This window comes from Camellia sinensis, chromosome 15 (genome assembly GCF_055761805.1).
Source record: "Camellia sinensis isolate YWXY chromosome 15, ASM5576180v1, whole genome shotgun sequence".
Taxonomy (NCBI): domain Eukaryota; kingdom Viridiplantae; phylum Streptophyta; class Magnoliopsida; order Ericales; family Theaceae; genus Camellia; species Camellia sinensis.
In genome coordinates, this window is record NC_138975.1 from 50,052,886 (window position 1) to 50,078,255 (window position 25,370).

Consider the following 25,370-nt stretch of genomic DNA (forward strand, 5'->3'; position numbering starts at 1 on the left):
CTCAAATCGGGTTCCCGGTTTGGGAGTTAGAGTCGGATTTCACTTTAGGCAAACTACTTCTTTAAGAAACTTCTTTTCGAGGCGTTAACGCCGCAAAATCACCAAACGGCGTCGGTTTAGCACGAAACTTGGCACACACGACCGCCTAGGCACGAGAGACTTGTGGAAGAAGACGGGGTTCGAATCGGGTTCCCGGTTTGGGAGTTAGAGCCGGATTTCACTTTAGGCAAATTACTTCCTTAAGAAAGTTGAATTTGAGGAGTTAACGCCCCAAAATCACCAAATGGCGTCGGTTTAGCACGAAACTTGGCACACACGACCGCCTAGGCACGAGAGGCTTGTGGAAGAAGACGGGGCTCGAATCGGGTTCCCGGTTTGGGAGTTAGAGCCGGATTTCGGTCCAGTCAAAATTATTTACTAAACTATCTTTCTAATTATATAGTAGTCAATTTTTTTTTTATATTTTTCTATAATTAAAATATTAACACATTGTATGGTTTTTAATTATTTTTATCTTGTTTTTTTTAGATATTTCCTGAGTAGCAGTTGACTTTTTCTGGAATGCGGGCGTATCAAGATTATGACCAATTTTTGTTTTTGTAACCCACGAACGAATGAAGACGAAAACTTTTGGTTTTGATTTTGATTTATGTTATTTAAATTTGTGAGCAACATTATGTATGTATTATGCGACGTTATGTAGTGGCATAATTTTTATTGTTATGAATTTTTATTTATGTATTGCTATGAATGGAACAATATTATTAATTTTCATTATTTGTCAATTTTTGTTTATGTACGTATTTATATTATTCTGTAATTTTTCAATTTTTTATACTTATTTTTTATCTAATACAGGTTATTTTAATTTTTTTAATAATTTATCAGCAGGGTTTTTTTTTTTTTTTTTTTTTTGAGACGGGAGAAGAACCCGTCGCAAAAACCATTAATAGGCTTTTGCGACGGTACCAACACAGTCGCAAAAGCTGTCTTATTGGAATGTACAAGACACCTTTAGCGACAGTAACCGTGCCGTCGCCAATACTTATAAGATGCTAGAGCCTTTAACGACGGTAATGTTCCCGTCTCAAAAACTCACTTTTAGCGACGGGAATTACGTGCCGTCGCGAAAAGTGATTTTTTCCCCATTATTTGCGACAGGGAAAGTTCCGTCGCAAAAAACACACCTTACCGTCGCAGAAACTAATGGCGACGGTACTTACCGTCGCGAAAGCTCTTTTGCAACCCCATCTGTCGCGACCCCCCCTTACCGTCGCAAAAAGCCACATTACTGTCGCAAAAGATATTAGCGACGGCTTCCGGGAGCATTTGCGACGGCCATTTACCGTCGCAAAAAATGAATTTTTTTGTAGTGATTTTTGGAATCGTTTAATCAAGGTCTATAAAACAAGATCCATAATGAACACAAAATTCTAAAAAAAAAAAAAAAAAAAAGTTGACAAAATTTCAGTGACTCAAGACAGGTTAGTGAAATTTCATATAGTTTGTAAAGTTTTAATAACCAAGACAGTGAAATTCTGGTGACTAAGTTAGTGAATCAATGAATCAATGAAATTTCATAAATTTTTTCTTCCAAATTTCATATTATTCATTGATCTTGTTTGAAAATTCTTATCAATAGAATTCTAAAAATATAAATTTTACGAAAAATGAAGACATAAATTAGAAATTATTAACTTTTAAAATTTTGAAATCAATTAAACAGAGTAAAAGGTGGTATAAATGACCTAATTAATGACACCGAGATCTTAACTAGGAAGGAAAATTATCGTAGACTTATCTTAGGGGTGGTTTGAGATGATTTAAATAAGTGTATTTTTTTTACTTTTTACAAAAAGATGTGTAGAAAAGTAGAGATGTGATGTGATAAAAAAAAGATAAAAAGATAAAAAGTGTGTACTTATTAGTACACCCCAAACAAAGGTTTACTACCCAACCTATATGGAAGATGCATTACTAATTTTCCCATTATTTTTCAACTAATTAGTGTCAAACAATTCAAAATTTGGATTAGATCGAGTTGGTCAATAATTAATAAAATTTAATAATTTCTTTTTGGGAAGGCATATGTCTTTTCCTATTATAGATTCAACCGTACTATTTGGATTTATAAAACTTATCATGAGTCGTCATTTTTTAATATTTATTTTATTATTTTTTAATTTTTTGAGTGTAAATCATTCACACAAAAAATTAACTAATTCAATAATTTAACTATATATTTAAATCATTTTTGTTTTATAAAAAATAAACAGTGAGGACGTTTGGAAAAGAACAAAAAATAAAGATGATAAAATCACCACACTAATCAAATTAGTTTTAGAGTAGTGCTAGAGAGCTCGAATTGAGTCCCCCCGAATCCCCCTAATTACGAAACGACGTCGTTTCGTCGTTTGATTTTTTTTTTTTTTTTTTTTCAATCAGAAAATCAGAATCAGACGCAGAAAGAAGGAAGAGAAGAAGAAAGAAGAAGAAAGAAAGAAGAAAAAAGAAGAAGAGAAGGCAGGGGCGGAGGAAGAAGGCAGACGCGGACGCTCGGCCGGAATGCGACGATCGGCGGAGCTCGACGATCGGCGGAGCTCGACGATCGGATGAACTCGACGATCGGCCGCTCGGCCGGAATGCAGGGGCCATTTGTGTGTGTGTCTCCTTCTTCTCTCTTCTCTCCCTCTCTTTCCCTCTCTCCTCTCCGCTCTCCCTCTCTCTCTCTCTCTCTCTCCCTCTGCCTCATCCCCTGCGTTTGAGCTCGAAAAATGGTCGAAAATGGAAGAAGAAGAAAAAAAAAAAAAAAAAAAAACCTAATGCCCAAAACGACGTTGTTTTGGGCATTAGGGGGATTCGGGGGGACAATGTTTCGAGCTCCCAAACATTATCCTTTTTTATTGGAGCGGGGCAGGGAATGCGAGGATAGAGTGTGATGGAAAAAAATTGTCATCCCTTAAAAGAGGCTTCTCTCTAGTTCTCTCTAGTCATCCTGGACTAAACCATGTTTAAAATTGTGCACCATGAGTCCAACTTTCATAATTTTATCATTTTTTAGTTTTTCCATCGTAGGTAGAATATCCATACAAATAAATAAATAAAACTAAGGGAAGTGATTCATCCCCCGAAAGGGGGACCCCCGAATCCCCCGAAAATCCATTTTAAGTAAAAAAAAAAAAAAAAAAAAAGAAAAAAAGAAAAGAAAAAGAAAACAGTTTCCAGAAAAGGAAATTAGGGGGATTAGGGGGAGGGATTTTAGGGCTCTAAATCATTTTCCTTTTTTAATATAATAAGATAAAAATATTATACTTAACATTTATTTATCATCTATTGCTTTCAAGTCATATTAATTATAAATCATTATTTATAATATATTATATTATCTTTAGTTTTTATTGAACGAATTATACTAACTGTCCCTATAGTTTGGAATTTGTATCACTTTAATTCCTAACTTTTTAATTATGACACATTTTACCTTGACTTTTGAATCTTGTTCCAAATAAGGACAATTAAAGATACCATTACTCAATTTCAATGGCAAAATTGTCAATTTAATAAAATATAAATTAATTTGACAAAAATAAATGTCAAAAAATATTTTTAAATTTTTAAAATTATTTTTACTTACCAAAAATAAAATTATATAAAATTGATAAATCTTTTACACATTTATTTATTTTACCAAATTAATTTATTATGTGTTTGAAGGATGATCATGTATTGTTTTTATTTTCATTAAATTAGTTTCTATTTTTTCAAAACTCAAATATGACAACAACTTTAATATCATTATTAAACCAATCCATTAAATCAAAAAATATAAAACTAAAAACATTTCATATATCAGTTACACATTAAAAGCCTAACAACTACACATTACATGATCATCATCTAAACACATAATAAAAATTAATTTGGTAAAATAAATAAATAAATAAATAAATGTGTAAAAGATTTATCAATTTTATATAAATTTATTTTTTGTGCGTAGAATTAATTTTAAAAATTCAAAAATATTTTTTTGACATATATTTTTGTCAAATTAGTTATATTTTATCAAATTGATAATTTTACCCTTAAAATTGATCAATAGTATCTTCAATTGTCCTTATTTGGAACAAGATTTAAAATTTATAGTCAAATATGTCATAATTAAAAAGTCAAGAACTAAAATGATACGAGTTTCAAACTTTAAAGACTGTTAGTGTAATTCACTCATTTTTATTTTTAAAATTACAAAATTAAACCACCTGACTATCACCCTGTTTTATTCTCTATCGCGATCTTCCTTTCTTTATTAAGGAAAAATTACACTAGAGTTTAATTTTTACAAAAATATTTATAAATTAATGAGAAAATTTATAAATTTAATTATTAGTATATATAAAATTTTTCATTCATTTAATTTTTTAAAAAAAAAAGTATCTTTGGAGTAATTTTTTTCTTTTTTTTACTTAAGTTTAGTGATGTGACACTGACAAGACAAATTGACACAATTTGATTGGCAATCAAAACCGATTAATTGTTAAAAAATATTTTAAATCTCTAATTTTAGATTCCTAAATTAATCCCAAGTGATATATCATAACTCATGTGACTTCAAAGTTTCATTAAAATATACTTATCTAATGAATGTTTACCGTTTCGTTAAAGTATACTTATCTGATAGAATATTTGCCATGTCATTGGGAGTTTAAAATTGGAGGTCCAAAATGGGAGGTATCATTACTGTAATCGTTAAATTTGGTCACAAATCGGGGCAGTTAAATGTCTTTATCACAGTCCAAAAGAAAAGTAAATTTCGATGGATTTGAGGCACACTTCAGATTACGAAAATGTCATGGCATTTTGGGTAATTTTCCACAAATAGAAGGGTATGTTCATCCTTAGCGTTCCTTGTCCTTCTATAAATAGATTTTGGAAGTATTTTCAGATTTGTGTTTCGCTCTGATCCGCCGTCCGACTCCTTCTCGGACACAATCTCTTTGGTACTCATCTCTCTCTCTCTCTCCCTCTCTTATATATATATATATATAAATCATCATATCAATTGTGATTGTTTATCCAATTCTAATCATAAACTGTTCTTCGTTTGTGTTCAGTTTCAATAATTTGATACAAGTTTGATCGATCGATCGATTTGGTATTCTCCGATTTCCGGTTCCGATCGATCCAGAACATACTGCTTTTTTCTCTGATCAATCAGGTGTTTTTCTCAGATCTGTATGTGTATATGTGTACGCATGTGTTTATCTATTCAATTTTAGCTCGTATAGATTCTGCATTAAGCTGATTCGCGATTCGAGATGTTTGCAGATTGCATGTACTTGAAGACCTTATTCATTATGCAGATCAAGAAATTTTATTTTTAAATTTTAAATTTTGTTAATCAGTTTTGAAAGGATATGCGTAAGGTTGTTGTTTTCGGAGGTTTTGATTGTTTTATTAAATCTTGTTTTTCGGATCTGAAGATTCTTTATGCGCAATTTTTCTTAGAAGGTCTATTCATTCAATCAAAGCATACACTTTGCGTTTTAATGTAGTGTTTCTGGTGTATATTTACTTTGATTTTGATTTTGTGTTGTAAAATTGTGATAGTTTACATTTTGTCGCCTATTCGTCTAAAGACACTTTTTTTTTTTTTTGGAAGCCTGGTTGATGTTTTTAATTGAGTGTATTTATGACTTGTTTGTCCAACTGTTTCGGCTCGATCATAAGGGCTTTTCTGAATTCTTGTCAAGCATATTCGACAAGTCCTATGAGATGAAAACTTATCAATAATAGTTAATTGAAAAATCAACTAGATACAAACCTAATTCGCCTTAATTTCGATATAATGTTTTCTTTTATACTCGAATTGTATCTTCACACATTACAGCTTGAGATTTTTGCCTCTTTTAAATATGGGATAATTGAACCAAAAAAGAATTAGAAAAGAAAAGGAAGACATCTTTAGATGGCGGATGAATGGAATTGTCTTGAAGATGTCCTTTCCCCATTAAGTGTCTTGGTGCTTTGTCACGTAGGATGTTGACATTTAATTTTTCTTTCATCAGATCCTTAGCTGTTGAGATGGCGTCAACAGCTGGAACCACAGGATGGTTAAGAGGAAAAGTTAAAGCTGTTCCTTCTGGTGATAGTTTGGTGATAATGGGGAGCACCAAGGCGGAAATTCCCCCTGAGAAGACAATTACTCTGTCATCCCTTATTGCCCCTAGATTGGTTAGTCTATTTAACTAGCATTACATGTTTCATATTTTGTACATTTTCTTTATCAAATTTTTATTTCTTTATTATTCATCCCTCCCCCACATTTACATTCTAGGCTCGTAGAGGCGGTATTGACGAGTCATTTGCCTGGGAGAGCAGAGAGTATTTAAGGAAGCTTTGTATAGGAAAGGTGCTCATTTAAATGCCTTTAGCTATGATTGCAATATATCAGTTTTCTAATGAACAAGTTGGAATTATCACATCTTACCCAATTTATCTTTTTGAATAGGATGTCACTTTCAGAGTGGATTATACTGTGCCTGCCATAGGGCGAGAATTCGGCTCAGTTTTCCTCGGCGATAAGAATGTCTCATTGATGGTTGTTGCTGGAGGCTGGGCAAAGGTTATATCGCTTTTTTCTTTGGTGCATACATTTCCAACGTTGGATTTGTTCTGTATGTATGGGCATTAGCTAAATCTGGTGCTTGCAGGTTAGGGAGCAGGGTCAACAGAAAGGAGAAGCTAGTCCTTTCTTAGCGGAACTGCTACGCCTTGAAGAGCAAGCCAAACAACAAGGGTTAGGACGTTGGAGCAGGGTGAGTCTAAGTCCTTTGCTGCTGTTTATTTGTTTATTTTATTCTTATATTTGTTTTAGGATGTTGGAGTAGGGTTAGTTTACGTTCTGTACTATTACTTTCAAAAAGAGCAGTCCTATCTAAATTTCCTTCTTCTATAATACGAAGGCATGGATCAGTTGTATCTAATATTTAACATTTAAAAGAATTTTGTCTCTTCTTTCGATAGGCTAAAATTGCTTGTCTTAAATGAAGCCAGAATGTTGATTGCTACAATTAACTTCATTGATTTAGGCATGCAAGTGATGTCTAGAAAATTTGTCCCTATATTGTGGATTTATATGAGGGGTTTTTTTTTTTTTTTGGGGAGGGGGGGGGGGGGGGGGGGAATGACCTTCACAATCCCTCTTTAACTTCGACTAAAATGGAATGACCTTCACAATCCCTCTTTAACTTCGACTAAAATGGAAAAATTGTAAGTTATATATTTCTTCGAACTTAATCTGTAATAACTTGACTTCTCATCTTCTGCAAAACGCCTTGATGTTCCTCACTTCGGGATTATTCAAGCTAATTGAGATGAAAGTAAAAATGTCACGCTGACGCCTTTTTAATATTTAACTGCTGCTTGCAGGCACCAGGAGCTTCTGAGGCAGCCATAAGGAACTTACCTCCCTCAGCTGTTGGTGATTCCGGTAACTTGGATGCAATGGGCCTCCTCGCTTCAAACAAGGGTAGGCCCATGGAAGCTATTGTGGAGCAAGTTCGTGATGGAAGCAGTCTTCGTGTCTACTTACTTCCAGACTTCCAGTTTGTCCAAGTGTTTGTTGCCGGAATCCAGGTATAGAATTCAGAGCTCAGCTGTATTCTCTTTCCAGAAGTCTTTTTATTACGTTTTGCATGTATGTATTGTTACTTGTATTTGCTAGTACCGGTTAGGTCCTATTTTATTGTTTTATTGTTCTTTAATCTTTAACCAGGCACCATCAATGGGAAGAAGGGCTGCATTGGAAACTACTGTTGGAATTGAAGTGAGCTCTGATGAGCCAAATGGGGAAGCTTCTGCTGAGCCTAATGCCCCCTTAACCTCAGCACAGAGACTTGCAGCCTCATCAGCATCCTCCTCTGAAGTTTCTCCAGATCCATTTGGAAGGGAGGCCAAACATTTTACGGAGATTCGTGTACTAAATAGAGATGTGAGTGACTATTTTGTTATCTGTCACCTTGGGCTTTGCATCATCTTAGATGATCTCAAGTTATGATTTATTTTACAGGTCCGTATTGTCCTGGAGGGTGTTGACAAATTCAGCAATTTGATTGGTTCTGTGTATTATCCGGATGGTGAATCAGCAAAGGACCTCGCGCTGGAGCTCATTGAGAATGTATGTCGTAATATTTATGGTGCTGTTATGTTGAAATAAAACACTATAGTAGCATTTTAATTGTTCTTCTAAATGCATGTGTTAATTGATTATTTATTTATTTATTTATTTTTATCTTGATGAAGATTGGAGTATCATTCCTTGTGATGCTTCATTGTATTGTACCATTCTGTTTTGTACCTAGTGCTGGAGCTTGTTGAAAATGTACGTCAAAATATTTATGGAGCTATTATGTTGAAAATAAAACACTCTACAAGCATATTTAATTTCTTAACTTAATTATATGTATGATTTGGTTATTTTGATCTTGATAAAGGTTAGTATCATTGATTGCAATGCTTCAGTTTATTGTATCATTATGTTTTGTTGTGCATTTTAAGTATTGTAAGCGTTTAAAGATTCTGAGGAATCTTTATTGGAAGGTGGGTAACTCAGCTGGAAAGATGTGGAGTGTCTCTATGTTCTGATATGAAGTTTGTCCTTTTAGATTTGGATATAGTTGCAGCGAGACGTGTATTATAAGATTCTTAACTCAACTTGGCAGACTCTTGCATCTTTTAACTTGGTTGGGTCATGTAATCCTTCATTTCAAAGCTTTATCTAGACTATAGAGCTATAAGAAATGGTTGGCAAATGTTTTTTTTATTTTATTTTTAAATTTCCCTAATTTTCTCAACTGACTTCCTTTGAGGCCCACTTCTTGTGTTTCTGGCACTTTTACTGCAGCTTAATCTGATTTTTTTTTCCTCCCCCCCTCAACCAATTGAATTCAGTCTGTCAATACCTGATTGTCACACAGGAAAACAGTTACCTTCTTTTCTGGTCAGGCCTTGGAGAAAGCTCTCTCTACTCATTTCCACTCTACTAATGTCTAGAGAACAGGAAAACAGTTATCATACTCTTCAGTATGATAACACCGGAAGACTTTTTTGTTTCAGAATTTTTTCTTAAGATGCTTGTAAGATTAGCTTCTAGAAGCAGTACGAAGTGCTGAAGATGAGATTTGATATGATTTGTCAAATCCTGCTAACTCGTGTGTCTTGTAGGTTGCAATTCTCATCAATTATCCTTTCTCTTTGAATGGCACCGTCTAGAAAATAAGTTGTTACCCGTTCATTCTTTTCTTCTTTTTGAATATTTTTGTTCTTATTCTTGATCTCTTCTATGTTTGTTTCAGCTATTTCCTCCAAACTCGTTATATTTCAAGGACATCTGTATAGGTTGTGTTTTGTGGAATGGAATGGTCTCATACCTTTTATATACCATTTCAATTCTCATCAGCGGACCCATCTAATTGAATGACACTGTTTAGAAAATGACCCCATTCATTCTTTTTTTTTTATTTTTTTATATATATATATATATATATTTCAATATTGTTCTTTTTCTTCATCGCTTCTATGTTTGTTTCAGCTTGTCCCTCCAAACTCTTTATATTTCAAGGACATTTGTTTAGGTTATGTTTTGTGGAAATGGAATGGCCTCATGACATTTATATAACATTTCTAGATGAATTTTTTTTTCTCTTACAGAGCAAATAGGCAAACTAAAAATATATACAATTATATGTTAAAACACCCTTATTTGTTCAGTATCCATATCCTCACCTGCACCATACCGTGCTTCTTGCTACATTGTTCCCAAGGTCAAGTACTGGTTCCAAGTATCTCGTAATTCAATTGGAATTTCTGTTCTCACATTATCTAGCCATGTTGTTTAGCTCGTTGAATAACAATTTTTTCCCCTATTTCGGTAAATGTTTCCGAATTTCGCAATATCTAAACAGCTCTGACTGTTCTTGACATTTACTTCTCTTTTTTATGTAGGGCTTAGCTAAATATGTTGAGTGGAGTGCATGCATGATGGAGGAAGATGCCAAGCGGCAGCTGAAGTCTGCAGAACTTCAAGCAAAAAAGACCCGGTTGAGGATTTGGACAAACTATATTCCTCCTGCTACTAATTCAAAGGCAATTCATGACCAGAATTTCACAGGAAAGGTTTGTTACTTGTTCTAGTCATAGCTGTATTGAAATCTCTATCTTGATATTGGAATTCTCTTTTTGTTATCTATTTCTAATTTGACTTTTCTCCAGGTCGTTGAGGTTGTAAGTGGGGATTGCATCATTGTAGCTGATGATTCTGTCCCGTATGGAAGTCCATTAGCAGAGCGACGAGTCAATCTCTCAAGTATCAGATGTCCCAAAATGGGAAACCCTCGTAGAGATGAAAAACCTGCTCCCTATGCCCGTGAAGCAAAAGATCTTCTTCGACAACGTCTCATTGGTCGTCAGGTATGAGGACAGTTTCTTTTGCATCATTTTTTTTAGGGTTTACGGTTTCTTTGGATGATTGGATTTCGAATGAAGGGATTTGAATTTGATTTTATAAAATTATGAGAAGATTAGTTATTGAAGATAGCCGATTACTCTAGAGTGGGGACTGAATAGAGGTGTGTTTCATATAATTTGTTAAAATCCTTGTACAAAAAGAATCTTCTATGGAAGGATTTCAAATAACTAAATAATTATTTGAAATCTATCATTATAAAGCTCTCAAATCGATTCTTGATAAAATATGACATTGATTTAAAGGCTATACTCAAATTATTGATGTCAATTCCATTTATTTCAAATCCACAAATTGAAAGGGAACCCTATGTTTTCTGGTTCATGGAGGTAGTTCTAATTTGATTATATATTATTGCAGGTAAATGTTCAAATGGAATATTCCAGGAAGGTCATCCCGTCAGATGCAGCTGCTGCTGCAGGTGGACCTACAGATTCAAGGGTGATGGATTTTGGATCAGTTTTCCTGCCATCTCCCGGTAAGGGTGAAGGTGATGATGCCTCTACGCCTGCTCCACCTACTGGAACCAACCAGCAGGCAGGTTTAAATGTTGCCGAGCTGTTGGTTTCCCGTGGCTATGGCACTGTAATTAGGCATCGAGATTTTGAGGAAAGATCAAACTATTATGATGCCCTTCTCTCTGCTGAATCCCGTGCCATCGCTGGGAAGAAGGGGATCCATTCTACCAAGGATTCTGCACCAACGCATATAGCAGACCTGACCACGGTTAGAAACTACTCATGTTAGCCCTTTCCTGTTGTGATGTACAGTTAATAAAATTCACTTATTGTATTGAAAATTTCTTTTTTAGGGTTCAGCGAAGAAAACTAAAGATTTCTTGCCATTTCTGCAACGAAAAAGGTTGCCTGCTGTTGTGGAATATGTCCTCAGTGGACATCGGTTTAAACTGTTTGTTCCCAAGGAGACTTGCAGCATTATGTTTTCCTTCTCTGGTGTTAGATGCCCTGCCCGTGAAGAGCCTTTTTCTGATGAAGCAATTGCGCTTATGAGACGAAAGATAATGCAGAGGGATGTTGAGGTACTGCTATTCCTTATTCAAGCCTGCAATCATTTAATTGGTTCCTGTCCATGGTTTGAAGGTTGTTCTTTTGTGCTCAGATTGAAGTGGAAACTGTTGATAGAACTGGAACTTTCTTGGGATCTTTGTGGGAGTCAAAGACTAATATGGCAGTGACACTTTTGGAAGCTGGCCTGGCAAAGCTTCAAATGTCCTTTGGCACTGATAGGATCCCAGATGCTCATCTTCTTATGCAGGCTGAGCAGTCTGCTAAAAGGCAGAAGTTAAAAGTAAGAAGCAGATTAAATTTCTTATTACGGGTTTTAATATATATTTTTTGTGGTTTTTATTTGCCATTTTTCAATTGACATTTTTTCTACTCAAGGGAAAAAAAATTAAATGAAAAAAAGGAAGCAAATAAAGAATGTTAAGTGAAAAAGGAAAATGATGCACAAACTTGAGAAGGATGTGGCAGTGGCAACTTTACAATTATGAACCACAATGATCAGTGTATTTGCTTGAAATGAAAGAACTACAAAGTGCCACATCATTCTTTATGGAATTTTTGTACAAAAATTCTGTTTTTATAGCATTACCCATTGAAAAATGGTAATTAAAGGCATAAAAAATCTTTAATAAAAAATACTGATCTGAAGGCCAGCCAACTGTTCTTTTAATCTTTTAATGATTCTTATAAATATCTTGTTCTTTTGAGTATGATGCTTATATATCTTCTGCAGATATGGGAGAACTTTGTTGAAGGAGAGGAAGTTTCCAATGGTGCTGTTGCTGAAAGAAAACATAAAGAAGAGCTGAAGGTTCTTATAATATGATTATGGTTCAAAATTTCCCGTTCCGTTTGATGTGTTATTGAATTTTAGCCATCTTTAATCTCAAAAATTACTTTCAGGTAACTGTTACCGAAGTTTTGGGTGGAGGCAAATTTTATGTCCAAGTTGTTGGAGATCAGAAAGTGTGCTCCATTCAACAGCAGTTAGCTTCTCTGAGCATTCAAGAAGCTCCTGTCATTGGTGCCTTTAATCCTAAAAAGGGTGACATTGTCCTTGCCAAGTTTAGTGCAGATGATTCATGGAATCGGGCAATGGTAAGGGTGACAACCTGATATGTTTATTCACTTCACAATTTGATGTTAATATGATTGTTTCTGCAACTGCCAAACTACTTTTTTTTCTTTGAATGCAATGTACTAGCTTCGCCTTTTATTTGATGCACGTTTGAAGGTGAATAATAGGATTTTCTTAGTTTGTTGATTAAAAGAGGAAATCATACTCTGAGAAAATCCTATTATTCATTGGTAGGCACTTCTCATAAACCCCAAAGGGTTTGTTCTTTTCTTTTTCTCCCCTTTCCTTTCAGTATACTGAATAATTTGAATCATCTTATTTTGCATTATTCTAAATGAAATATAAACATATTATTCTTATGTTCTATCTTCATTTATATTCTCATTGGATTTGTGAAGATTGTAAATGCACCTCGGGCAGCTGTTGAATCACCAAAGGACAAGTTTGAAGTGTTCTACATTGATTATGGAAATCAAGAGGTTGTTCCTTACAGTGATTTGCGACCACTTGATCCGTCAGTGTCCTCTGCCCCAGGCAGTGCTCAGTTATGCAGCCTTGCCTACGTAAAGATCCCAAGCTTGGAGGAGGACTATGGGCAAGAAGCGGCTGTGCATCTGAGCGAGCACACACTAAATGGTCCAAAAGAATTCAAGGCCGTAATTGAGGAAAGGGATACTTCTGGAGGAAAAGTGAAAGGGCAGGGAACTGGGACTATCCTCATGGTCACTTTGATCGATACAGAAACTGATTCCAGTATAAATGCGGCACTGCTCAAGGTTCGGATTATAACCATCTCAACTTTGATTTCAGAAGCTTTTTCTTACATTCCCTGTTGAGTTACCTAACATGTCAATTTTTTTGTGTTGCATAACTGTATCGGTATAATTAATTCTCTTGTGCAGCGAAAGTGTATAAGAACTCTTTTTGTGTTTGAGTAAGTGATCCTCTGGAGAGTTCTGATGTTGTCTGAAGAAAAATCTGCATTTTTATCATGTTTCTTCTGACTTCATGCCTGCTAAATTTCGCTAATATTTTCTGCTTGTGCTATTCTTTAACCAACCAGAAATTGAAAATTGGAGTTGTGTTTTGGCTCTCCTTGAAGTTTGGGTTGTTCCCCCCCTCCTCCTCCCCCGGTCTCTCTCTATATATTATATAAATATTTCCCTGTAGATTACATCCTGGTTCTATGATGTGGACTTGATGTTGAAGTGGTTGCCCTTGTTTTAAGGCACTTGAAGATCTCGATCTCGATCTCGATCTCGATCTCTCTCTGTGTTTTTTTTTTTTCTTCCTGTTTTTCTCATATAATTTTTCCCCATTCAACCGGTTTAGTTGTGATATGCAGATGGCAGCACTTTTATCTTTTCCCTAATCATGTTTTTTTATCAGGTTATAAGTTGCCTAAACCGAAAATTGTGAATTGTGCAGGACGGGCTTGCTAGACTGGAGAAAAGGAAAAGGTGGGAGCCAAAGGAAAAACAAGCTGCCCTGGATGAGTTGGAAAAATTCCAGGAAGAAGCAAAGAGTAAGAGGCTAGGGATGTGGGAATATGGAGACATTCAGTCAGATGATGAAGACACTGGTCCACCTGTTAGAAAGGCTGCCGGGAAGCGATAAACACACTTCTTTGCTGACCTTGGGTAAGGTAGATTTGCCAAAACCAAACCTGCAGCCTAAGAAGAGTTAAGCTATAGTCAGTCGTTCTAGAGGAACAGAGACCGAAAACAATGCGACTTAAAAGTTGCTTTAAATTAGTTTTGTTTTGCTTTGAACTTTTTCTTCCTCCTTTTTTTTCTTCTGTTTTTTTATTTGTTAAATTGAGAAAATTTTCATCAGGAGTTTGAGGCTGACAATTTTTTAAAATTTGTTTATGTTTATTTATACAACTCTCAATAAGACAAATTCCATAAAGCCAGTCCAGTCTCTTTGTGGGGATGTACAATTTTTTTCCCTCAGTTTATCAAACGTGTAAGGTCTTTTTGTTCATTTAATTAGTGGTCTATGTTAACCTGCTTCCTAGCATGTTCAACAAATGCCTGGTACTTGTAGTTGTTTCTATTCTCTGTTTAGATATAAGTTTGTGTGTGTGTCGCGCGCGCACAAATCATGTAGCAGTAAAGTTCGAACCTGGATAACACACCTGGTAAGGGAATACATCATACATGAGGTCAAGCCTTGCTCTTTGCATATGCAAAGAACCTTTGAATGCCTTTAATTTTGAGTTCTGCCCAAAATGTATGGCACCTATGATCTTACTTTTGGCATCACTGTTAGTTGCTCTGCCTGAATATTAGTTGCAAAACCCTCCGGCCTGGATTCCCCTTCCCTATAAGGATTGTGTTGATACCTGATATATTGCTTCGCTCCATATCCACCGGAGATGGGGGCAGCTGAGGCAAACATGCACGGACTGACGTCTCATACCATATTGGAGTCGTTCAGGCTCTGAATGAACACAGCTTTGAAACAAATTGTATAGGTCTCAATATTTCATCCATCGGTTTTATTTGGACAAATTATACTAATGGTCTTCATATTTCTGTTGGACAATCTTCACTCTATTTAAATAGATTAAATTCTGTTGTGTACAAAACAACAACAAGAATATAAAGAAATAAAGAAAAGGAGAGAATTTGCTTGATAATAAAAATCAAACTCGAAATAATAAATAAATAACATATTTTATTTTGTTACAAAAACAAAATTTAAATCTGATTTTAATAAATAAAAACAACACTGAAAATAAATTAAATAACTTACTTGATTTAATTTCTTCGAATTATTTTCTGATCAAGTCCGGTGTTTGACACTGTGTCCTTAAGACAGATTCGTCCTCTCCACGGTGCTATCAGAATTTGGACGTCTATCTTCCAGGATGAAATGATCTACCACAAACAATAGCAGCATTACAAATTGTTTGCCTTACGAACACACTAAGTGTTTACACTATTTCTTTCAGAAATAAAATGCAACAAAATAAAGAATAAAATAAGCAGAGGTGAAATACGAAATTTCTGAATTTAATAACATCAAATGAGGGTGGTCCTATTTATAGATGTAAAGGTGGCTCTTGGTTTTAAATTGAACAGAACAGATTTGAATCTGTTAACAATTCAATTCAAACAGATAGCAAAAACGAGAAGGACCCTGTTTGGGTGTGCACTAATTCCAAACTAGTTTATTTCTGTTTGAAAACGGGAAGGGCCCTGTTTGGATGTACAGAAAATCTAAATTAGTTTAATTTGAATTCTGGATTTTATTTTACCAAAAAATAAAATTAAATTCAAATGTTTTTGGCCCAAAAAGATTAGAAGCCCAACCCAACCACACACCACGCACACGCGCCCAAGTCGCCCGACCGGACGAACGGCGGCGCGTGTGGTGATTTTTGGGTCCAATAGGTCTAGCCCATTTTGCCCATAATCTCTCCCTCTAAAACAATTGGGTACCCCTTGGGACACACCCCAAGTATCTCACCCAAGCTTTATGAACCCTTTCAAAACTTTCCACAAAATCAATGTGGGACAAGCCAATTTACAACCTTAAGGAATTTCCACCAAAACTCCATTTCCATGGAACACACTTTGGCTTCAATTTCCCATTCACTCGGTAATGGTTTTGAGCAACCAAATATACCATGTGAATCACAACGCGGCATAGAACGCGTTACCACTTTGACCCGAGTAAATCGACACTCGGGGCCCACCTAAAAAATAGATCAAACTTGAGAAAAAATTCTGATTTTACCCAAAATTTTTCTACCATTTCCAACAATTTCATCCATTGTGTCAATTTAGTTTTCAGTTGTGACACAATTGTCCTTTAATTTATTACACTGTCAAATACAATTGATAACGTCTGTCATCATTTTGGGCCGAAAATCACCTCATGCAACTCACATGGGACATTTTGGATATTTTACACCCCCCCCCCCCCCCCCCCCCATCTCTAACAGATTCCATTATCACACCCACCTCAGGAAAATCCACTGAACCTATATGTACATCTATATTTGCAAAGATAAAAAAAATTGATGAGCGAAGAGATGTGATGTTATTACATTAATTAATATATCATTTTGTCAAATGAAAAGATTCTTTGCTTTTTGCTTTGTTTGATCTTGGATTTGATTTTGGGGCTGGCAGTTTGGGAGGAATGAAGAGGGGCAGGTGGTGGTCCGGCAGTCCACAAACAGAGAATAGTTTGAGTGGTTCTACACCTTCACTCATTCTCCTATTTTCTCTCACTTTATTTTCTGCTCCCTCTCTCCAGCCCCTCCCCAGGCCACCCTATACAAACACCATATCCTCCTCCCTCCATACCACCAGCCGCCCTCCTCCATCCGCCACCATCGTACCCTATTCTCTGCACGGCTGTATAAAAATGACGACAAAAATGAAGATATATATCCAATTTTCACAATTAAGTAAATAATTTCACAATGTGTGCGAGATCAAATATAAAGATCAACCATTGGGGGTAAAAAATCAGATCTTTGGCTGATTGACAGCTTCAACATAAATCAGCCCATTGGAAAAAAAAAAAAAAATCTGATCTATGACTTCCTTGCTTTGGTTCGGCTCTCTTTAATCTTTGCCAATGATTGTTAGATTTGGGATTTATAGTATGGTAGGGGTGGCGTAAGGTGTTGTTTGGTGGTGGCGGGGCTAAAATGGAGAACAGGTGGTGGTGGTAGTGGTGGTGGTGGGGTGAATTTCTTGCTGGACATGCAAACAAACCCTTGAGAACTTACAGGCACTGAGTATCCTTCTCAGGAGCCCTCTTCTCAGGAGCTCTCTGATGATAAAGTTAGATATTCTTGTGAGTAATAATGGTCATTTTTCCCGGCTCCACCGTACACGGATTTTCCTCAATCCAAAGAGAAAGTGGGGCGGGGATGGGCTTTGCTTCCCCTGCCCCGTTCTAATCCACCTTCGTCTCGTTTTTATTTACTAAATATACTTGTATGTATATAATACATGCATCATTTAATTTTTTTTAATATGGTAAAATTAAAAACTTAAAATATTACACTTAGTATTCATTTTTAATCATTTATTACGTGTCTTACATCTTTTTACTTTCATTAATTATAAATCACTATCTATAATATACTATATCGTATATGATTTTTTATTGATAGTTATATTTTTTAAGTTGTAAAATTAACTCGTCTCTAGTCCTAAATCCGACTCGTGACTATCCCTACTTGTGTGGAAAACAATTAGAGAATGTATATGTATATATAGCTGATCTGCTCCGATTAGGCATGTAGAATGGGTCTTATATCCAATGTGTTTCTGAAGTGGTTATTCTCTTGAGATCTGGGCTTAAGCTCACTTTAGACCTCGAGACCAAGCTGAATATCTGTAATTATCATATGTTACAATTAAAACTACAAAGAGCCAAATATCTGTAATCATCATATGTTACAATTAAAACTACAAAGACTAAATAAACACAAGAAGTAAAATTTATGAATTATTAATGTAATTTGTCTTTGTTATTTGGTTTTGTAGTTTGAATAGGTGTCATATAAAGAAGTGCTCCTTGATCAGTGTAAGGTTGCTTGAGGGTTATTCCAATTACAATATGGTTTACCTAGTGACACATTTTTTAATTGAGTAATGATATACTTACCATTTTATTATACCATTTTTAATATATCAGCTCATATATAGGCACATCATTTGATACAAACATGGGTGCTGGGATCTCCTACACTAATGATGGTTACATTGAAGGTTTAATAGAAACATGAGTGGTGAGATCTATTACACTAATGATTGGTTGACATATGAGTTGGTATGTTAAAGGTGGTAAAATGAGGTAAAAGTATAACATTGGCTTCGTTTGGGAAAAAAATCTTAAATATGACCATAGCATTTGTAAATAAAACTTTTAAATAATTAACTCTTAATTGTTGAAATAAAAACAAAAAAAAAAAAAACTCAACCGGAGCTTCTATTGTAAGTGCGTAATTAAAATATAAGTAATTTAATTTTACTCAGTACATATTTATATAAAAAATACATTTATTTGACATTGCTATCCAAGCCACTTCCCTCCCTTAGATGACCCAAGCCACTTCCCTCACGGCGTTTGGGAGGAACAAGGATTCTCTCTTTGAATCCTCTACTTAACTTTCTACTTGATGGGTCATTAAGTCAACTTTTAGATCTAATTTTGATGATTCGAACCGTTCATATTTTAAAATTTGTCATGTATATCATATCTATAAAAAATCAAGTCAACCGGATATCAAAAACCACGTAAACTAAAAAGTTTTATTAAATAAAACTGTTTATTAAATTTTTTTTAATAAACGATTTTTAATTCTTCTAATATTCCTTCAATCCCCACAAATTTCTCTCACAAAATATCTCATCAACAATTTCTTACTGATAATTTTTCTGTGACAGTGAGTAGTTTGCAATGGTGAGGTTCATGACGATGTCAGTGGTTGATGTGGCATGAAGATGTGAATTAAGAAAATAAATTTAAAATTTTTGTCTAAAAGATAATTTTGTAAAATTGTAATTAAAAAATGCACTAAGAGTTTTTTTAGAGTGAAAATAGGGAGCTGTGTGAAAATATATAAGTATAGAATCCACCTATCCATATATGGCACATTGGAAACTTTGTCCTTTGCTTCATGCTATGAGAATAGCAACATCATAGAGAGAAAGTTCTTTCTAATGCATTTATTTGTTTCCAACATACCAACAAAGATAAATAGCTCTATTACGGATCAAACCAACAAAACATCTTTAAATCATTGACTTGCAAAATGGGTTCAATGGACATAATCACACCAACGTAATGTCTTTTTATGAATTAAATGGTAGAAAATCTATTTCTATAAGATTATATATTATTTAATTCAAAATTTAATGATTTTTTTTTTTTTTTTTTTACGATAAAGACATGCACTAAAAAATCACACGCGTTGAAAAATTAGCTTGAAAACTCACCAACAATCGGTAGTGGCCGACAATGACAACCAGTAGCAATGAGATACAAGTGAATAAAACAAATAGTTAAACTTTAAATAAATAAATGACATGCACTATTAGATAACACTTAAAACAAATCTAAATTTTGAAGACACCCGTACCCTTTTAAACAAATAATGACATGATCTAAAAAAATTTAAATTTGGACCTGCTAACCCAACAATTTTAAGTGACCCTTTTTTATCATAGATTTGAATAGGTTATGTTTTTTCATAATAGATTCGGGTTGAGATTTTTTCCCCATTTTTCCTTTCAAATCCCTGCTAAAATCTATAATCCAATCACGAAACACACAACAGCTAGTCTACTTCCAACACGTCATTTATTTGCTTGAACCTGCAAATCATGTTGTGTTAATTAGCACAACATATTCAACAAAAGCATAAAGTTAAAAAATCTTCAATTCCTCAATGCTGCATGCATGTCTTTCATTTAGTGCAGTAAAAAAGCAGTGATGGACCAAAATCCGATTAAATCATCGCATTTACATTCTCATACATCAATTATCAGAAAACAAACCTGAATAAGAAAATTTAAAAACAAAAATAACCAGTAAAATTCAGTGAAAAATTCATCATGGTAGACAAACTATAGCTCAAATTCTCTACCAAAGTGAAGAAGAAATAAGAAACTAATAATGACACTAGCACTCTCTCTCCGTCTGTCTCTGTCTCTCTAATTCTCACGCCTGGTATTCCTTCGGCGAGGAGGAGCATTAGCATCTTCCTTGTCATTCTGCTTCTCCTCCATTTCCTGCTTCTCCTCCTCCTCCTCCTCCTCCTTCTCCTTTTCTTCGCTGCTTCCTTCCTTGTTGGAAGTCTCAGCTGCTCCCGTGCTACTCGTACTGGTCCCTGCAGCACTCACTTTTGCCTGGAAACAGCCAAAAAGCCATCAACATTATCATGTGATACGATACAGCATTTTCATCCCTCTAACTACCAAAGAAGCAAGAAAACTAAGTCTCAGTTTTGGATGGATGTGGATTTCAACCCAAGGGCTTTGAAAGTGAATAAAAATATTGGAGAGTCAACTATTACAGCTGGATACAAAAACAATAGAAGATGAATTGAGATAGAAAAGCTATTTTATAGGGAGGGTTTCAAATGATTTCAATTAAAAACTTACATATGTATATATACATAGTTATTTCAAATCTGCCTTGATAAAAGATATATAATTTCATCTTGAAATTTAAACTATCAAATTTAAATTTGAATTATTCTCTCCTTGAATGAATAATTTTAAATCCATAAATACAAACAAAAACTCACCAGTTTAAATCCATAAATACAAACAAAAACTCACCGGTTTCTTCCCCCCAAAAAGGATCTTGAATAAAACTGTTACAATGACGATGACTATAGAGACAATGACTCCAATTGTGATGTTTGGTTGTTGCTCTGCCTTTTCAATGACATCCTGCAATAAAAAAACTCAAATTTAAAATAATGCACATAAAATTGCACAATAATGGCAGACAACAGTCTTGACGATGACTCACCAGAATTTTAACCTTGTGTCCGCTCAAGAAAGGAATGTCTGCAATCTTGTAGAGGACATCAAACACCGTCTTCTGCAATCGTTAACACCAAATAGTTAGGTTAACAGAAACAATTATTATCAAACAAAGAACCAGGAATAAAAACAGCCAAACAAATTACCTGGAAGCCTTTGAGACCTTCTGAAAGTCCAGCAGATGCTTCCTCGGACTTTTGTTTCTCTTTCTCAACTTCAAATTTTGGTTTCCAAGCAGTCAACCTGATTGATTCGGCAACCTTCTCATCACCAGCTATCAAAATGTTGTCAAACAAAATTCCATCTTGCATTGTCCAAATCTCAATGCCAATCGCAGCAATAGGCTCAAAATCAGGTTTGTCAAGTTCAAAGTAGTCGGGGTTTGGAATTTCCTGTGGCTTCCAGATACCTTTATAATTGGGGTTATCAATAAGTGGGGCATGCCATTTTCCCTTGTAAGCCGGATTTCTTTTCATTGGCCTCTTCCACTCACCACAACCAGGAGCAGTCTCACAATTAGGGTTGTCAATCTTTGGTGCCTCCCATTCACCATCCTCCTCATCATCCCAATCTTCTGGTTTTGTTGCCTCAGGATCATCAATATCTTCAGGTTCATTGTCTAACCATCCTTCAGGTTTTACAGCTTCCTCATCTTCAATTTCCATCGGTGCATCCTCATCCCAGTCATCTGGTTTTACAGCATCTGGATCAGGAATTTTTGCCCTCTCATCCCAGTCCTCAGGCTTCTTATCATCAGGGTCAGGAATGGTCTTAGCAGGAATTAGTGCTGGCTCAAAATCTTCAGCAGAGAAGAAATTAGCCTTCTTCTTCTCTTCACCATCAATAAGGATCCGCAAATCATTATCAGGAGTCAGAATGGCAGTATAAACATGGGTTAGCTTGTCAGATGGCACAGATGGTGGGTACTTCAAATGATGTTCAATGTACTCTCCGCTCTTGGGGTTCTTATGCTTTAGAATAAAGTGAACCTTGTTTGTAGCCCCACATTTGTCGGGCCCAAACATGATAGAGTATGGGGCCTCATTGTCAAACTCCTTTGCTACCCACCCAGCTTCTTGAGGGCGGAGATATTTCAAGTATGCACCACCACACTCAAGTCCATTTTGGAGACGGGTTTCAAACTGCAGAACAATAGTCCCATCCTTAAGCTTCACAGGCTCATCAAGCACTTTCACAATTGCGTACTTCCTTGCCTTCTCACTCACAAGAAGCCCATGATCATCGTGTCCCTCACTCTTTGCATGTTTCCATACACCTAGGTATCAGAGAACAATTGATGTAAATTTTCATAACAAAATATAATAATCAACAATAATAAATGTAGATGCTGCAATTTGTTTCAATAACAAATAATCAATCAATCCTCAATTGACAATCCAACTGCAACACTAAGCTTACAGACCCCTAAAGGTCTACATTTCTAAGATGCATCAAAATCTCAACAAAAGTAAAGCAACCAAAAAATAAATATAAATAAAATAAGCTAGTGTTCAAAATTTGATATCCATATTAAAGTGTTGGCAGAGTTTTAGGTCAAGAAATAGCCAAAGATAAAGGGAATTTTTTTTTTTTTGGGGTGCACATTTGATAATATAATGATTATCAAATTGAAAACCTTCTTCGGAAAGGAATCTAATTTCCAAGAGATCCAATTTGAACACTAACGATTTGTGAGAGGACAGATGGTATGTCCTAAAGATTGTCCACAATATCTTGGGTAATCTAAGAATACTAGTTCTGTACACCCAATATCCATAGAAGAAACTAGTGTAATTCTGCCAAAACCTCAAAAGAGTCCATAAATTGGAAAATGATACTCTTTTATTACTTCTCCATGCTGAAAGAATAGCAAAGAAAAAACAAACGTGTGGCTAAAGCTATGCAATCATGGGTGTAAGCGGCACCACCCAAACAATAACTAAAAGCCATTCAATTATGGCTCTACACACTGGATAACCAACAGACAGTGCATTTTTCCATGCTAAGGAGCACAGACACACCTGAACGTGTATGATAATGACCGTTGTCAAATTGTATCATTTTTACATTTAAAAACCAGACACACTTCAGACACTTGAGAAACACACATCAATCGTTTAGTCACACATGAAACACACTATCAATTTAAAGAAAATAATTTCAGATCCAATGAACACAACAATACAATACAATAAATAAATAAATAATCTATACATATTAACCCCTCCTCACATCTCATCTTTTGAGAAATGTGTCAACACTAGTTCCTAACTCACAATTATTAAGCTTCATGTTAACATGGATACAAACAAGCTACATAAAGGTTTAATCTCAGAGTTACAAATGTAGCTGAAATAGTCTTCAAATTGCACTGGCGTGATACGTTTTCCAAGTTTGCAAAAGTTGCTAGATTATTTCCTAATATGAAAGTGTTCAAAGGTGGAGTGATTATTATGTGTAAACTCACATCAATCCAATGAACAACCAAACATATCTCCTCATGCAAACAACATCAAACACAGATACAAAGAAAACAACTTCTAAATATAATCAACGATCATCAACAACAAATCAAAACTCAACAATAGCAAAAAAACAGCCCTGATTATAAAATAATAATAATAAAAAAACCTTTATAATCCTCTTTCTCAGAGACGATCCAGCTCCCCTCAAACGAATCATCAAACGAATCGTAAAAGATCTACAAAAAAACACCAAATTTCAGCAAAAGAGATCAGTACATACCTATACACACACACACACACACATATATATATATATATATACACAAAAACGAGTATAAAAATGAGAGATCTCTCACCGGATCAGAAGAAGCACAGAGCTGAGCAGTGAAGCAACCGATCAAAATCAACAAACTAAATTGCAGATACAACCTCCGATTACTTTCTTCCATCATCAAAATCAACTGATTCTGATAAAAAAAGAAAAAGAAAAAGTGCAAGATCTGAGATCTACAGCACTGTGAATCGTCGAACCCTAACCCTAACCCTAACCCTAACCACCGCTATAGAGTGATCGATCTGAGAGAAGAAATAGAAAATGAATCTGGAGATTAGGATATTTATAGATGTGGGGACAACTTAGCGTCGAGTTGTTTCGACCAATGAGATTGGTTGCCACGTGACATGGCAAATAGGAGTTCGCCACGTGAGCGTTGTGAATGACTTTCCTTGCACCATTCGGTAGAAATATGACAGACGACCATGACTCGGCTGTTACAAAGGGTCTTTAATTATTGCTTTCATACAAAATTAGCAATGTTATATTTATGTAATTTTTTTTTTTTTTTTTTGGAGATTTCTACCAATTTTTTATCGTATTATATAGGCTAAATTATTGCAAGATTTTAAGATTTGAAAAATATAAATAAAATTTATAATTTTATTATGATTATAATTTCACAATGAAAAGAAATGGGGTGAAACTCATTTTTTTAATCTCTATTTGAATCTTTTAAAAAGTTGAGAGATTATGAAAGAAAAGAAACCATCATTTTAGATGTAAAATTAATAAAATTACCAACATTTGTAAAAAGTTAATTTTTTTAATATAATATGATATTATTTCATTTTATTTAATTTTTTTTATGTAGTCATCATCTTTTCATTTTTTTCTTTCTTTCTCATAATTACAATTTTTTTTTTATCTTTTCTTTTTTCTCCTCTTTCATAATCATTTTTTCCCCCTTCTTTTCTTTTCTACATTATCAAACATAGTGGTAAATAAGTATATTTTTTAATTTTTTACGAAAAGATGTGCAGAAAAATAGAGATGTATACACTTATTTAGTTTATGCCAAATAGTGTCTAACCTAAAAGTCAAAAAGTTATTAAAAAAAATCAAAAAATCAACAAATTATATAAAAAAAAAGTTAAGGCTTTGTTTGGCATGTGCTAAAATAGCACATTATCTTATTTAGGCCACAATCATTTTATTTAAGTCATATCACCTCTCTATCACATCACTTCAAACTCAACCGATATTTTATGTTTTTTTGTAAAAAGTCAAAAAATATACTAATCTAGCACTTCCTAAACAACCCCTAAAGATTCATTTTTATTTTTTTTTACTTTTTGTATTTTTTTTTGTAAAAAACTAAAAAGTCATCCTAAACATCTATTTTTTTACCTTATATTTTAGTTAAAATGTTAAAAAATTATTAAATTAGCCTATTTCTAAACGAGGTCAGTGATACG

At 34.6% G+C, this 25,370-nt stretch overlaps 2 protein-coding genes across 2 annotated transcripts; one reads left to right on the plus strand and one right to left on the minus strand.

The window, feature by feature from the left end:
* Positions 1-4,655: 4,655 nt before the first annotated feature.
* On the plus strand, positions 4,656-14,533 carry LOC114266105 (ribonuclease TUDOR 1). Its single transcript, XM_028206999.2, has 18 exons — positions 4,656-4,994; positions 5,109-5,212; positions 6,063-6,228; positions 6,332-6,406; positions 6,506-6,619; positions 6,708-6,812; positions 7,426-7,632; positions 7,772-7,987; positions 8,066-8,173; positions 10,000-10,170; positions 10,267-10,464; positions 10,880-11,245; positions 11,331-11,558; positions 11,639-11,827; positions 12,278-12,355; positions 12,448-12,642; positions 13,021-13,398; positions 14,051-14,533. Exons 3-18 carry the CDS (start codon positions 6,079-6,081, stop codon positions 14,237-14,239), a joined length of 2,967 nt encoding a protein of 988 aa, XP_028062800.2. The 5' UTR covers positions 4,656-4,994; positions 5,109-5,212; positions 6,063-6,078; the 3' UTR covers positions 14,240-14,533.
* A 5,508-nt stretch (positions 14,534-20,041) lies between these two features.
* Positions 20,042-24,379, minus strand: LOC114266106 (calnexin homolog). The gene is made up of 6 exons (XM_028207001.2): positions 23,975-24,379; positions 23,785-23,854; positions 21,300-22,429; positions 21,140-21,211; positions 20,944-21,057; positions 20,042-20,508 (listed from the first exon to the last, which is right to left on the minus strand). The coding sequence occupies exons 1-6, from the start codon at positions 24,068-24,070 to the stop codon at positions 20,314-20,316; spliced, it is 1,677 nt and encodes a 558-aa protein (XP_028062802.2). The 5' UTR covers positions 24,071-24,379; the 3' UTR covers positions 20,042-20,313.
* Between the last annotated feature and the right edge of the window lie 991 nt (positions 24,380-25,370).